This window comes from Atractosteus spatula, chromosome 7 (genome assembly GCF_055471065.1).
Source record: "Atractosteus spatula isolate fAtrSpa1 chromosome 7, fAtrSpa1.hap1, whole genome shotgun sequence".
Lineage (NCBI taxonomy): Eukaryota > Metazoa > Chordata > Actinopteri > Semionotiformes > Lepisosteidae > Atractosteus > Atractosteus spatula.
The window spans coordinates 2,485,197-2,497,284 of NC_142712.1; the positions used below are offsets into that span (position 1 = coordinate 2,485,197).

The 12,088-nt window shown below is 36.3% G+C and overlaps 3 protein-coding genes across 3 annotated transcripts; all 3 read right to left on the minus strand.

Annotated features, from left to right (window-relative positions):
- Positions 1-1,648: 1,648 nt before the first annotated feature.
- Positions 1,649-2,572, minus strand: LOC148830109 (olfactory receptor 8A1-like). The gene has a single exon (XM_088922000.1). The coding sequence runs from the start codon at positions 2,570-2,572 to the stop codon at positions 1,649-1,651; it is 924 nt and encodes a 307-aa protein (XP_088778126.1).
- Positions 2,573-5,241: 2,669 nt separating this feature from the next.
- On the minus strand, positions 5,242-6,165 carry LOC148830110 (olfactory receptor 4C12-like). The gene has a single exon (XM_088921892.1). It carries the CDS (start codon positions 6,163-6,165, stop codon positions 5,242-5,244), a length of 924 nt encoding a protein of 307 aa, XP_088778018.1.
- Positions 6,166-9,153: 2,988 nt separating this feature from the next.
- Positions 9,154-10,077, minus strand: LOC148830111 (olfactory receptor 5M5-like). The gene has a single exon (XM_088922142.1). The coding sequence runs from the start codon at positions 10,075-10,077 to the stop codon at positions 9,154-9,156; it is 924 nt and encodes a 307-aa protein (XP_088778268.1).
- Positions 10,078-12,088: the final 2,011 nt, after the last annotated feature.

The following is a 12,088-nucleotide window of genomic DNA, read 5'->3' on the forward strand; positions in this document are numbered from 1 at the left end:
GTATCATCAATTGCATTGTTAAGCGCCTTGGGGCAACTGATCAGTATTTCCACTAATCTCCTCTAGTTTGTGTTCTGTAGTTCATTCTGAAGAAACCCTTCTGGGGTGACTTTGTCTATACCTTTGAGGATCAGACATACTTGTATCAGGTTCCCTCATAGTTTTCTCTGTTCAACACTAAAACAGTTCAGTTCCTTAAGCCTGTGAGTGTAGGACATTTTGTAAAGGACAAACATGTCTGATTGCTCTTCTTGTGTCGTCTGATTCATGGGCAGCAATATCTTTCTATAACGTGGTGACTAAAACTTCACACACTATTTTAAATGAAGCCTTACTAATGTGAGACACAATTTTCTAACATAACAGACCTTGATTTAATTTGATGCTTTTAACTGGATATCTTAAGGCTTTGACTGTCTTTTTAATTGCTTGCTCACATTGTCTATAAGAGGTTACTTATCAGTCAACATAAACAGCTACAAGTCTTTATCATAATTAATCTCATATCTCAGTGTTACCAATTTTGTATTTATTCTTTATATTTTTGCTATTTGCACATAAAACAATGTAGATACAGCATCTATGTTAAATGAGATCTGCCAGTTTTGATAAAACATTTGTTAATATAATATCCACATCCACAATGAATTCCATTAATGTATTCAGATGTAAGAGGAGTTGTCTATCCCAGGAGTGTGGGGTAGAAAGCAGCAGTTCCATACAGCACATTAACACACCAGTTACAGATGAAGCTGTATGTGGGCTCATGGAGGGATTTCTCCAGAAGGACTGCAGCCATCAGAGTCTGATTCAAGAACATGATCAATAAGTAAAAGTGAAGAGTAAAGGTAAAAAGGACATATTTTTGTGATCTTGTGGCATTTAATCCATGGAGTGTAAATACTGTTCCATTGGGCAAGTTCTCCATTTCTAGTTAGATATGTGTTAAAAAGATGTGATTATGACTAACTAGGATGAAGCTTTAAAAGTTTCGTCAGTTGAAAATGTTACCACGAAAAGGTCTGAGGTCAGCAGTCCACCTGTGAAGAGAGCATTACATTACTGTGAGACCACACTCACTCCTTCCCAGCAGAGGGCACTCTAACCCCCCATTCTCCCCACCCTGTGTGTGTCCATGTGTGTACACATACTGTACAGTATATCTAAAACAATAGGAAAAATAAAATGTTTTCAATCTTTTTTAAGGAATGATATTTTGTTACTGAATTTAGCCTATAGTGAATGGGATGGTTACTAATGACTTGCAAAACAGAAACTGGGAATCAAACTAGAAAAAGAGAAAAGTAACCAGGACATCTTGGAAAATATATTTTTACTTGTCTGCTTAATTCTGCAATTTGAAGTATAACATATAGTACCACCCTTCAGTTACTTTGTTTTTAGTTTTTTAGAGAATAAGGTATACAGTACATCTTCAGAAAACTGTCTAATGCAGAGTTATATAGTACAAGTACATCACAATTTCCTTTGTATTCATAATTTGGTGCTTGAAACATATGCTCAGCATCACACATGTACAAAATGAAATTTCAGTTCACATTTAAACATAGGAATTGTAGTTTGTCATTATTTTTAAGGTAAACAAGCTTCAAAACTCAAACGTTTACATTTTGATACCGTGCATATTCTAGTTTCTGTTATTGCTACACCATCTCTTAACCGTTATGCGAATCTGAGTGAGATTTAAGCCGTATATGAGGGGATTTAGAAGAGGAGGGATGACTAGAAACTCCACTGCCATGATATTGCGAAGAGTCTGTGGTGTGTTCCTAGAGCCGTATCTAGCATACATCACATCAAAGACTGTGGTGATACTGAAGCTGATTAATGAGACTAAATGAGGAAAGCAGGTCTGCATAAACTTACTCCTGCCTTCACTGGACATTACACACACTATGATGATCTGGATGTAAGAATATACGATAAAAACAGCTTGTGAAACATGAACAATAACAACAATATAACTATAGATACTGTTTAGAGTTGTGTCCACACAGGACAGTTTTACCATTGACCAGTTGTCACAGTACAATTTGTCAATCTGAGACCCACATAATGGCAGTCTGATATTTAAGAAAAGTGCAATCATTAACTCGCAAAATAGAACAATCCACAAAATCAGAATAATTTTTCCAGCAGTTACAGCATTCATGATAGAATGATACTCTAAGGGTTTGCATATCGCCACATACCTGTCATAGGCCATTACTGATAAATTAGTGCATTCACACAGAACAGAAGAGTAGATGACAAAGGCTTGAATCAAACATCCAGTGTATGAGATGACATGAGTGTCAGAGAGAAAGTCAGCCAGGAGTTTAGGATAGAAACCAGCTGTTCCGTACAGTGTGTTGACACTCAAGTTACAGATGAAGATGTACATGGGCTCATGGAGGGATTTCTCCAGAAGGATTGTAGCAGTTAGTGTCAGATTCAAAAAAGCGATCAACAGGTAAAAAAGAAAAGTAAAGGCAAAGAAGACATATTTATGTGATCTTGTTTCGTTTAATCCATGGAGTTGAAACATTGCAACATTTGATGAGTTCTCCATCGGTTAGAGATGCTTTAAAGCTGATTCAGAATTAGACTTTAGGTGTCAATATGGGATTGTTGATGACTTTATCAGAACACAAAATGCCAGACTCTCTAGGACACAGGCTATGTCTCCAGCACTCCATGCAAGCAAATTACCACAAGGTGACACAGTAAAGTAAGTCATTACCTTACTGACAAGAATGTGTGAAACAAAAAATACATGTAAGACATATTAATAAATATATAATTCTTATTCCATAACTTAAGATTAAACAAGTGCTCCTGTTAAAGTTAGCAAGAGCTTTCTGCTGTTATCATTACTTTAGTTTTTTTAGGTATGTCTACAGATGATAATACCTACAGTAGAGATATTACCTCTCATGGAGAATGTGCTGAGAGCATGAAGGTTTGTTTCCCAAACTGAGATGATGGACAATTCATCTGCAAACATTACCCCCTCTCTGATAGAGCAGGGTGTTGGTGCAGGAAGAACATGGAGATTTGTTTCTCCATCTGAGCTACTTTACTGCTTTATTTAACTCCTGCTGGAGGGAGACTTTAGAGAGTTGCTGTCTGAAAACAGTCCTGGGAGACGCTTGACACTGTACTACTTGTTAAACGATCCTACGACTCTCGGGTTTTTGTATAATCATCTTAAGGTGGAACCCATTAAGGTGAAAATAAAACTACTTTTAAATGGGCATCCCCTGCTCTCTAGGAAATTGTGTGCAATTCATATAGAATACTGCACATGTGCCAGAGAACCACATCTTTTTGAACAGTGAAATCAGGAGTCCATGCCAATATATGCCCTTTCCTCTGAGTTTAAAATGCACAGTATAAGTGTGAAAATAGATAAGAGAACAATATAAATGAAACAGTTTTCTTTTTCATTAACACAGGCTATAACACTTCTGATACATTTCTGATGAGCCATACATGTCAACTAAATGCATATGGGGCGTATATTTAGCCCTAATTTCTCCCAGAGAGATATTTTGAATTTAAATTGGTAGATTTTTGTTAATATCAAGGAAGCACATATGGCGTAATCACCTAAAGAAGATATTCAAATACAGTTACATTCAGTTTATGATTAATGTAAAATAAATGCTAGACTTTTCTTGGCTTCATATTTGACTATTTTACTGATATTTACTGTTTTACTGTTTCCCTAAGGAAATATGATCATGGATTTTGTTTTTGTGTTTGAAAAATTATTTTTTTTCTTAATTTGATGTAATTCAGAGATTATTAGATTTCACATTTCATTTGACACACTTATATGATACATAAGTATATACAGTATATAATTCCAAATTTAAACATGCGTCAGGAAAAACCCATCCAATATTCTACTATACTATACTATACATTTCAAACTGATAAAGGTTAAATTCCAAACTGAAAGGAATAGAGAGGAGCAAATGTTTCGGTTGTAGGTAAGAGAGAGGGTTTCCCTCTGTCCCTCACACCTGAAGAAGGCTCCACAGCCAAGCATCTCTGCTCTTTTCCTTTCAGCCTGAATAAACCTTTACCTGTTCCTTTGCAGCCTGCGCATGCTGACGCAATTACCTACTTGAACTACTTCAAACTGATGTTACTGTACCTCTGAGTTCTGTAACCAGCAGTGTCAAAGGATGTCAGTCAATTACCTGCTCTATTCCCCTTTCTTTTCATTCATTTAAACAATCCATGTGCCTTAAGGAAGGGAAAAGATTTTTTCTGCCTGATGAGTGATTTTTATTTTCATTTCCTATGTAATATAGCAACATTCTGTTCTGAATAACACTGAAATGGAGTAAAGCTGAGGGAAATATTACCATCTGCTGCCCAGTAATATTTCACAATGGAGCTGTTACTCTGACTTTACAGAAGGATTTCTCAATGTTTGAAAGGGAAACATAAGGGATAAAGGAAACAGTCTGGGTATCTATCGGGCAGGCGGACATATGGACTTAATCCATATCCATAAGTACACTTTATGGGATTGTTACAAAACTGGAATTCATGCATGAATTATATTACTATTTTCACATCTTGTGTTTAAATGCTGATCTAAGTCATTGTAGAGTAGAGAGTTGAGTTGACTGTCATGTGCACAAGTGCAATGAAATGCTTATTTGCATGTATGCTCTTCTACAAGGACATCAAGGAAACACCAAAAACATAAACACAGAACAGCGGCAGCAACAACAATTTAAATAGCATACATCTTAGAGAAAAAGAAACATCAGTGTGAGCCAGTGGTTCTCGAACCAGTGTCCATAAGCACTTGTCAGTTATAAAGAATTGTTGAAAAGACAGACTGGACGCAGAAAGCCCTCAATACAAAACAGACAAAAATGAACAAGCAAGGAGCCACACGCAACACGTCGCCACTCTCCTGCGCCATGTTGTTAAAAGAGTATATCATGTAAGAAACAGAAGAACCAAATACAGACTAATATACACTCAGGACTAAAGTGTTGTTTATTTACTATGGTGTCAAGTTTGTTATATATTCTTCACACTGATTTATTGCATTACATAGCTGAGCACGATGGATTTAGTTGAAATGCAGTGATCAATCATGATGTTTGAAACAACAATTTAAATTACATACATACATCTTAGAGAAAAAGAAACATCAGTGTGAGCCAGTGGTTCTCGAACCCGTGTTTACATTTTGATACCGTGCATATTCTAGTGTCTGTTATTGTTACACCATCTCTTAACCCTTATGCGAATCTGAGTGAGATTTAAGCCGTATATGAGGGGATTTAGAAGAGGAGGGATGACTAGAAACTCCACTGCCATGATATTGCGAAGAGTCTGTGGTGTGTTTCTAGAGCCGTATCTAGAAAACATCACATCAAAGACTGTAGTGATACTGAAAGTGATTAGTGAAATCAAATGAGGCAAACAGGTCTGCATAAATTTACTCCTTCCTTCACTGGATATTACACACACTCTGATAATCTGGATGTAAGAATACACAATAAAAAAGGCTTGTGAAACACAAGCAATTACTAAAATGTATCCACAGATATTGTTTAGAGTTGTGTCCACACAGGACAGCTTTACCATTGACCAGTTATCACAGTAGAGCTTGTCAATCTGAGACCCACATAAAGGTAGTCTGATATTTAACAACATGGGAATCAGTGTTTCACAGAACGTAACAGTCCACAGAATCAAAACGATTTTTTTAGCAGTCACAGTACTCATTATAGAATGGTACTCTAAGGGTTTGCAAATCGCCACATACCTGTCATAGGCCATCACTGTTAAACTGCTGTATTCACACAAAACAGAGGAGTAGATCATAAAGGCTTGAATCAAACATCCAGTGTATGAGATGACATGAGTGTCAGAGAGAAAGTCAGCCAGGAGTTTAGGATAGAAACCAGCAGTTCCATACAGTGTGTTGACATTCAAGTTACAGATGAAGATGTACATGGGCTCATGGAGGGATTTCTCCAGGAGGACTGTAGCAATCAGAGTTAGATTCAGAAAGATTATCAACAGGTAAAAGAGAAAAGTAAAAAGAAAAAATATATATTTCTGTAATCTTGTCTCATTTAATCCATTCAGATTAAATACTGCAATGTGAGATGAGTTTTCCATCAATTAGAGATGTTTTAAAGCTGGGTCTGACCTACTTTTGGGGTTTTAACGTGAGATCATCTGTGAGTTTACCAGAACACAGACCATATTCCCAGCCCTCCATCCAAGCAAATTATCTAAGGATCATAACCAGTTGTGAAGAGATAATTTAGTGTTTTTCTCCTGCTGAGCTTCCCAAAGCCACTTCTATTTCTTCTCTATGATCACACAACCTTTTTTGAATCCTCAAATGCACTGATATTAAATAAAGCAACATTAGACAAGTCCTCCATCTGTCATAGACATTATAGTCATATACTGTACAGTATTATGTAAAAGTCAATTACAAAATGTAACAGGTGCAGAATTCAAGACATTAAGGTCAGTCTTTAGCACACTTACAATCATGTACAAAATAAAAGTTAATTGGAAGCCAAATTAATTTATAACTTATTTACAACAGAATATTTAGTTATAAGTAAATAGTTATAGATATAGTTAGCACTTTAGTTAAAGCAAATTTACGGATGACGATATCTAGAAACATTACTACCTCTCAGAGAGTGCAGTGCTGCTACAGGAAGAGCATGAAGCTTTGTTAGTTTGAGCTGCTTTTCTCTGCTTTATAATGTAAGTTTCCTGCAGGAGGAAGAATTGAAGACTGTAAACAGTCCCGGGAGACTCATGACACTGCAGTGCTTGTTAAAAAAATAGTGTTGTTTTTTTTTGTTTAATCACCTGGAGCTGGAATACATCATGGAAAGAAAACTACCCCTTTCCCTCTGGGACATTGTAAGTGTTGTAAGTGACTCAGGTAGGAAAGTGCACAAGAATGAGAACACCAATGTACAGTTGCCGGCACTGTACCTACAGAAGGCCTGAAAATTGTCCATGCCTATACTGTACATGCCTTTTCCTCTGAGACTTAAATGCACTTAAACACTGTTGAAACACTTTTCCTTCTCTGTAATGCAGGTTTTCTCATTTGTAAATGGGAGTTTTGCTTTGTGCAGTGAAATGTGGCCAAATGTACCTTCAGAGTCTGTGATGCTCTCAGATCACATGTGGTTGAAGTCGTTCACAGAAACTGTTCTTGTGGAAAGAAGCACGGTCAGATTACTGTTTGCTAGCGCAAACCTCTGACTGTTTATTTGTGAGCTTTCTCTATCTGCTCTCTGAAAAACTTGTTACACCCTTACTTACTCTTTACTCAGAGAAAGGATACTGGAGTGTATTTTCCAGTGGTGACGGTTACCATTTAGAGTGTCTTTTTGTTAAATGCACAATGTCTGTTCTGCAGATCTGGGGAAGATTTAAGTCGTCTGTGAAAACCCACTGCCAGGATATTGCAAACATAAGAAAGATTAAAATTTAGAGAATGACTTCGGCCACAACCCTTTGCATCAAGAGAAGCCTCCTAGTCCTGATTTTAAGTGCACATCCAGGTATTTCCACTGATCTCCTCTAGTTTGTGTTCTGCAGTTCATTCTGAATAAACCCTCTGGGTTGACTTTGTCTGTACCTTTGAGGATCAGAAATACTTGTATCAGGTTCCCTCATAGTTTTCTCTGTTCAAGACTAAAACAGTTCAGTTCCTTAAGCCTGTGAGTGTAGGACATTTTGTAAAGGACAAACATGTCTGATTGCTTTTCTTGTGTCGTCTGATTCATGGGCAACAATATCTTTCTATAACGTGGTGACTAAAACTTCACACACTATTTTTAAATGAAGCCTTACTAATGTGAGACACAATTTTCTAACACAACAGACCTTGATTTAATTTAATGCCTTTAACTGGATATCTTAAGGTTTTGACTGTCTTTTTAATTGCTTGCTCACATTGTCTAGAAGAGGTAACTTATCAGTCAACATAAACAGCTACAAGTGTTTATCATCATTAATCTCATATCTCAGTGTTTCCAATTTTGTATTTATTCTTTATATTTTTGATATTTGTACATAAAACAATGTAGATACAGCATCTATGTTAAATGAGATCTGCCAGTTTTGATAAAACATTTGTTAATATAATATCCACATCCACAATGAATGTCATTAATTAATTCAGATGTAAGAGGAGTTGTCTATCCCAGGAGTGTGGAGTAGAAAGTAGCAGTTCCATACAGTACATTAACACACCAGTTACAGATGAAGATGTACATGTGCTCATGGAGGGATTTCTCCAGAAGGATTGCAGCCATCAGAGTCTGATTCAAGAACATGATCAACAAGTAAAAGTGAAGAGTAAAGGTAAAAAGGACATATTTATGTGATCTTGTGGCATTTCATCCATGGAGTGTAAGTACTTTAACATTGGGCAAGTTCTCCATTTCTAGTTAGATATGTGTTAAAAAGATGTGATTATGACTAACTAGGATTAAGCTTTAAAAGTTTCATCAGTTGAAAATGTTACCACGAAAAGGTCTGAGGTCAGCAGTCCACCTGGGAAGAGAGCATTACATTACTGTGAGACCACACTCGCTTCTTCCCAGCAGAGGGCACTCTAACCCCCCATTCTCCCCACCCTGTGTGTGTTCATGTGTGTTTTCAATCTTTTTTAAGGAATGATATTTTGTTTCTGAATTTAGTCTATAGTGAATGGGATGGATAGTAAAGACTTGCAAAACAGAAACTAGGAATCAAACTAGAAAAAGATAAAAGTAACCAGGACATTTTGGAAAATATATTTTTACATGCCTGCTTAATTCTGCAATTTGAAGTATAACATAGTACCACCCTTCAATTACTCTTTTATATTTTTTTTAGAGAATAAGGTATACAGATACAATATACTGTACATCTTCAGATAACTGTCTAATGCAGAGTTTTATAGTACTTTATATCACAATTTCCTTTGAATTCATAATTTGGTGCTTGAAACATATGCTCAGCATCACACACGTACAAAATGAAATTTCAGTTCACATTTAAGTAATTGTAGTTTGTCGTTATTTTTAAGGTTCACAAGCTTCAAAAGTCGAACGTTTACATTTTTATACCATGTATATTCTAGTTTCTGTTATTGCTACACCATCTCTTCACCCTTATGCGAATCTGAGTGAGATTTAAGCCGTATATGAGGGGATTTAGAAGAGGAGGGATGACTAGAAACTCCACTGCCATGATATTGCGAAGAGTCTGTGGTGTGTTCCTAGAGCCGTATCTAGAAAACATCACATCAAAGACTGTGGTGATACTGAAGCTTATTAATGAGACAAAATGAGGAAAGCAGGTCTGCATAAATTTACTCCTGCCTTCACTGGACATTACACACACTATGATGATCTGGATGTAAGAATATACGATAAAAACAGCTTGTGAAACATGAACAATAACAACAATATAACTATAGATACTGTTTAGAGTTGTGTCCACACAGGACAGTTTTACCATTGACCAGTTGTCACAGTACAATTTGTCAATCTGAGACCCACATAATGGCAGTCTGATATTTAAGAAAAGTGCAATCATTAACTCGCAAAATAGAACAATCCACAAAATCAGAATAATTTTTCCAGCAGTTACAGCATTCATGATAGAATGATACTCTAAGGGTTTGCATATTGCCACATACCTGTCATAGGCCATTACTGATAAATTAGTGTATTCACACAGAACAGAAGAGTAGATGACAAAGGCTTGAATCAAACATCCAGTGTATGAGATGACATGAACGTCAGAGAGAAAGTCAGCCAGGAGTTTAGGATAGAAACCAGCTGTTCCGTACAGTGTGTTGACACTCAAGTTACAGATGAAGATGTACATGGGCTCATGGAGGGATTTCTCCAGAAGGATTGTAGCAGTTAGTGTCAGATTCAAAAAAGCGATCAAAAGGTAAAAAAGAAAAGTAAAGGCAAAGAAGACATATTTATGTGATCTTGTTTCGTTTAATCCATTGAGTTGAAACATTGAAACATTTGATGAGTTCTCCATCAGTTAGAGATGCTTTAAAGCTGATTCAGAATTAGACTTTAGGTGTCAATATGGGATTGTTGATGACTTTATCAGAGCACAAAATGCCAGACTCTCTAGGACACAGGCTATGTCTCCAGCACTCCATGCAAGCAAATTACCACAAGGTGACACAGTAATGTAAGTCATTACCTTACTGACAAGAATGTGTGAAACAAAAAATACATGTAAGACATATTAATAAATATATAATTCTAATTCCATAGTTAGCAACAGCTTTCTGCTGTTATCATTACTTTAGTTTTTTTAGGTATATCTACAGATGATAATACCTACAGTAGAGATATTACCTCTCATGGAGAATGTGCTGAGAGCATGAAGGTTTGTTTCCCAAACTGAGATGATGGACAATTCATCTGCAAACATTACCCCCTCTCTGATAGAGCAGGGTGTTGGTGCAGGAAGAACATGGAGATTTGTTTCTCCATCTGAGCTACTTTACTGCTTTATTTAACTCCTGCTGGAGGGAGACTTTAGAGAGTTGCTGTCTGAAAACAGTCCTGGGAGACGCTTGACACTGTACTACTTGTTAAACGATCCCACGACTCTCAGGTTTTTGTATAATCATCTTAAGGTGGAACCCATTAAGGTGAAAATAAAACTACTTTTAAATGGGCATCCCCTGCTCTCTAGGAAATTGTGTGCAATTCATATAGAATACTGCACATGTGCCAGAGAACCACATCTTTTTGAACAGTGAAATCAGGAGTCCATGCCAATATATGCCCTTTCCTCTGAGTTTAAAATGCACAGTATAAGTGTGAAAATAGATAAGAGAACAATATAAATGAAACAGTTTTCTTTTTCATTAACACAGGCTATAACACTTCTGATACATTTCTGATGAGCCATACATGTCAACTAAATGCATATGGGGCGTATATTTAGCCCTAATTTCTCCCAGAGAGATATTTTGAATTTAAATTGGTAGATTTTTGTTAATATCAAGGAAGCACATATGGCGTAATCACCTAAAGAAGATATTCAAATACAGTTACATTCAGTTTATGATTAATGTAAAATAAATGCTAGACTTTTCTTGGCTTCATATTTGACTATTTTACTGAAATTTACTGTTTTACTGTTTCCCTAAGGAAATATGATCATGGATTTTGTTTTTGTGTTTGAAAAATTATTTTTTTTCTTAATTTGATGTAATTCAGAGATTATTAGATTTCACATTTCATTTGACACACTTATATGATACATAAGTATATACAGTATATAATTCCAAATTTAAACATGCGTCAGGAAAAACCCATCCAATATTCTACTATACTATACTATACATTTCAAACTGATAAAGGTTAAATTCCATACTGAAAGGAATAGAGAGGAGCAAATGTTTCGGCTGTAGGTAAGAGAGAGGGTTTCCCTCTGTCCCTCACACCTGAAGAAGGCTCCACAGCCAAGCATCTCTGCTCTTTTCCTTTCAGCCTGAATAAACCTTTACCTGTTCCTTTGCAGCCTGCGCATGCTGACGCAATTACCTACTTGAACTACTTCAAACTGATGTTACTGTACCTCTGAGTTCTGTAACCAGCAGTGTCAAAGGATGTCAGTCAATTACCTGCTCTATTCCCCTTTCTTTTCATTCATTTAAACAATCCATGTGCCTTAAGGAAAGGAAAAGATTTTTTCTGCCTGATGAGTGATTTTTATTTTCATTTCCTATGTAATATAGCAACATTCTGTTCTGAATAACACTGAAATGGAGTAAAGCTGAGGGAAATATTACCATCTGCTGCCCAGTAATATTTCACAATGGAGCTGTTACTCTGACTTTACAGAAGGATTTCTCAATGTTTGAAAGGGAAACATAAGGGATAAAGGAAACAGTCTGGGTATCTATCGGGCAGGCGGACATATGGACTTAATCCATATCCATAAGTACACTTTATGGGATTGTTACAAAACTGGAATTCATGCATGAATTATATTACTATTTTCACATCTTGTGTTTAAATGCTGA

Bases quoted from the DNA above. Each gene is read 5' to 3' on its own strand.
- LOC148830110 (XM_088921892.1), bottom strand. From the start codon at position 6,165: ATGGAAAACTCATCTCACATTGCAGTATTTAATCTGAATGGATTAAAT.
- LOC148830109 (XM_088922000.1), bottom strand. From the start codon at position 2,572: ATGGAGAACTCATCAAATGTTGCAATGTTTCAACTCCATGGATTAAAC.
- LOC148830111 (XM_088922142.1), bottom strand. From the start codon at position 10,077: ATGGAGAACTCATCAAATGTTTCAATGTTTCAACTCAATGGATTAAAC.